The 3,702-nt window shown below is 40.8% G+C and overlaps 1 protein-coding gene across 1 annotated transcript; it reads left to right on the top strand.

Annotated features, from left to right (window-relative positions):
- Positions 1–497: 497 nt before the first annotated feature.
- On the top strand, positions 498–2,855 carry LOC116831047 (olfactory receptor 52E2-like). The gene is made up of 2 exons (XM_032790793.2): positions 498–1,312; positions 2,792–2,855. Exons 1-2 carry the CDS (start codon positions 498–500, stop codon positions 2,853–2,855), a joined length of 879 nt encoding a protein of 292 aa, XP_032646684.2.
- The last annotated feature ends 847 nt before the right edge of the window (positions 2,856–3,702 follow it).

Here is a 3,702-nt window from a genome sequence, read left to right as displayed (position 1 = left end):
AGTTTATATTTAAAATACAGGAATTACCTTACATTTTTTGTAAGATTCCTTTTCTTCTCAATATACTTAATAACCTCATTTTTGGTGATCCTTAGCTTTACCAACCATGGATATTTAAGTGATGACTTTAAAGTCCCACACCTGTGTTTCCCACTGCTGCCTCTTAAGGTTCCTCCACCCTGCCATGTAGGAATTATTGATGCATGGAGTATCATAAAGTATTGAACTGGCATTAGAGGGGTTGTTGTTCATAGTTCATTTCTCTAAATAATTGTAGTGTTATTTTTCAGTGTGTCAAGAGCGATCAATCTGCTTCACCCATGAGAATAGGCTCCGGTAGTGCATGTAGTGTCTTATATTAACATTGTGTCTCCATTCAGGCATTAGAACTGCACCATCACCTTAAAGCCTGGACACGTACAGGAAGTTAGGGGAATGTACGGTACACACAGGTGACACCCTTGTGCCTCAGAGTTGGACACCTTCTTCCCTACTCCATGTCAGACTCCAACACAACCAGCTTCACCAACCCCTCCACCTTCATTCTGATGGGCATTCCTGGCCTGGAGGCGGCCCATGTCTGGATCTCCATCACCTTCTGCACCATGTACGCTATAGCCAAATTGGGTAACTTCACCATCCTGTTCATCGTAAAGACAGAGCAGAGCCTCCATGTCCCCATGTACTATTTCCTCTGCATGCTGGCTGTCAGCGACCTGGTCCTGTCCACGGCCACTGTGCCCAAAATGCTGAGCATTTTCTGGTTCAATTCCAGGGAGATCGATTTCAGTGCCTGCCTCACGCAGATGTATTTCATTCACTGCTTCTCAGCAATGAAGTCTGGGATCTTGGTGGCCTTGGCTTTGGATCGCTACGTGGCCATTTGCCATCCCCTGAGACATTCCACCATCCTGACAAATTCTGTTGTGGCCAAGATCGGACTAGCCGTGGTGCTGCGTTGTGGCATAAGTGCATTGCCCTACCCCTTCCTAGTGAGGCGGTGGCCATATTGCAGAACCAACATCATCCCCCACTCCTTCTGTGAGCACATAACCGTGGTGAATCTGGCCTGTGCTGACACCCGCCTCAGTAGTTACTATGGTCTCTTTGTGCTCTTCTCTGTGATTGGTCTGGATGTGCCTTTTATCACCGTGTCCTATATCCAGATCCTCAGGGCCATCTTCAACCTTCCCACAAAGGACGCCCGGATCAAGACTTTTGGGACCTGTGGTTCCCACCTTTGTTGCATATTATCTTTCTACCTTCCAGAATTCTTCTCCTCCCTCACACACCGGTTTGGCCACAAAGTGCCGTCTATTAGCAACAGAGTAAAATCCTCTTCAGCAAAAATGGACATACATTTTATAAAATGAGTAAACAACAAAATAATAAATTAAAATTCTTTGGCCTCTGCTCTTACTTACAAATTTGAAATGTTGATTGGATGGTTCAGAAGATTTGGAGAGCCTGATTGATGTCCGGTCCTTCTATAATTAAGAGGGTGAACTAACCAACAAGGAGCACACACAACACTAGCCTGCGCCTCACACCAAGATTCGAAAGTTTCTTGTCCTGCTTATATGGTTTTGGTTTGGCAACTGGTTATGTGTTCAGCAGGTTACCTGAGCTTCTTACCCTTTAAGTAAGATATTGGTGTCTTGTTGGCCAAGAGGGGTTTGTAGCTCGATGTTACCACAGGAGAGTGTTACCTCTTCCATTGTATAGTTATGTCACAAGTAATAACTATTTTCTATATTCGCTATTCTCACTCATCTGACAGATAATACTTTTATATACATCTTGTTATTCCACCCCTTGTTTCTTCTTTTCAAGCGGAATAAGTCCCGAGCCTCTTTGTTCTCTCCTTCATATGGGACAGGTCCAACCTCCTTAATTTCACTTTTAGTTGCCTCTCTAATTACTTTTCTAATGCTAGATATATCTTTTTTGAGACGAGTATTGGTATTTGGTCCTTAGACTGCCCTTTGTTGGGACACATTAGTTCGCCCGTCTCCGTATCTGAAAATTTAACTATTTATTCCTATCTTTATGTTCCCTGTTTTTAACCAGTTTCATCTCATAAAGAGATCGTCCCTATTATAAGCCATGAGTAAGTTAATTTACATAAGAGTATTTGGGTGAGGGAATCTTTGTCAAAAGACTTTGGAAATCTAAGTACCTGTGCCAATAGGAGATTCTCTTGTCGTATATGTTTTTTGCCCTTAAAAGACTCTTAATAGATAGATTAGTAAGATAAATTTCCCCTTTATTTAGAACCCTGTTTCTTTTGCCAAACAAAAGTTAGTTTATTTGTTGACAATTATCCCTTTAATCAATCGCTTACAACTAGTTTGCTCTGTACTTGATGTTTAGACCACTTAACTCTGGTCTTGTAATTGTTAGTAATCTACCTCTAGCAGCTAAGCCTGCTTTAGTGCATGCTATGGGCATTGTACGATCCTAGCTATTCATTTAAGTCACTGGTTGTAAAGAAAGTGTTTTAGTGGACTAATGGTTTACTAGAACTGCTAGTTGAGTATCTTCTACTAAATTCACATTTTGTAGATTTCTTGCAGATACTTTTTTGGATAATTCATCTGTTTTGGTCGCCTAAGTGATTTTTATTACTGTTAAGTTTATCAGTTAATTCTCGAAAGGCCTTTCGCGCAGTGACACAGTCACAATGCCTAGTATGACATCTTTCGCTTCGATATTTTCACACTACAAAAACCTGCAGTCTCGGATTTGGTAATTTCTGTCTTATGATTGTCAGTCTGTTTGAAGACTGAAGCAAAGATATTCATTTAGTTCTTCACAATGCACTGTCTGTCTTAAGCGTTCTATGGATATTGTAATCTCGTAGATCTTCGCAAGAGTGGTCGGCTGGCCCTGCTCTGGTATATATTAGGAGGATCTTGTCCTCTTTATGATCCGTATCTTGTTGATATAGGCATTTTGAGTTAGTCTAATTGTGTGTTTTTTCTGTTGTGGGCAGCTGTTTCTTTCTCAGTACGCATTTTTTTTGGCTTTTCTGTATTCATTTTATCACTTAATTGTGGCATGGTGTTTTTGTGTTGCGTTATATGGGACCTGACTGTGATAGAGTATTTGGATTTCCACTTTCACAGATTTGTTTTTTTATCTTGTTTACTTGTTTCTTTCTTCGTATCAGGTTTGTTAATTCCGCTTGAGGTCTCGATCTTTTTCGAGTTCTCTTTATGTTTTATTTTTTAAATGTGGCATTACATTTAATATGGACCTCTATTTTATGGTGTCTTGAAATGTCCATTTAGTTGAAGGGATTCACTCTAGTCGCTGTGATCTTTTAATATTTTTTCACAAGTGAATTAGATTTTATGTTGAGGGTTGGCATCCCATTGGGAACTGGGTGTCTGCGGTACTTGGAAAACAGAGTATTTGTGAGTTGTTTTCAGATTAATGTCTGCTGCTTGGGGCATGGCCCAGGCGCTGGGTCTGTGTCTGCGGGCCGTGCTAGCATGTCTGGATCTAACAAAGACAGGTTCTTGTTCGTCAAAGTGTTCAGGGAAGACTGGCTCAAGGGTATTTTCAGAAATTGTGACGTCCAGGGTATTGCTCTGTAATTCGCATCGTTCAATATACAGTGTGAAATTTTATTCTAACAGCATGTTCCTTCAGTGATTTCGACATGGTCAGAATATGGTTTGTATTAGAGCTGAGTGG

The sequence above is a fragment of the Chelonoidis abingdonii genome, chromosome 1 (assembly GCF_003597395.2).
Source record: "Chelonoidis abingdonii isolate Lonesome George chromosome 1, CheloAbing_2.0, whole genome shotgun sequence".
Taxonomy (NCBI): domain Eukaryota; kingdom Metazoa; phylum Chordata; order Testudines; family Testudinidae; genus Chelonoidis; species Chelonoidis abingdonii.
This window is presented reverse-complemented; position numbering and strand designations above follow the sequence as displayed.

What these genes read in the sequence shown, in the direction of transcription:
- LOC116831047 (XM_032790793.2), top strand. Translation starts at nt 498, where the DNA reads ATGTCAGACTCCAACACAACCAGCTTCACCAACCCCTCCACCTTCATT. An exon ending in CGGTTTGGCCACAAAGTGCC is followed by an intron (nt 1,313 to 2,791) that starts GTCTATTAGCAA and finishes TGAAGACTGAAG; the next exon opens with CAAAGATATTCATTTAGTTC.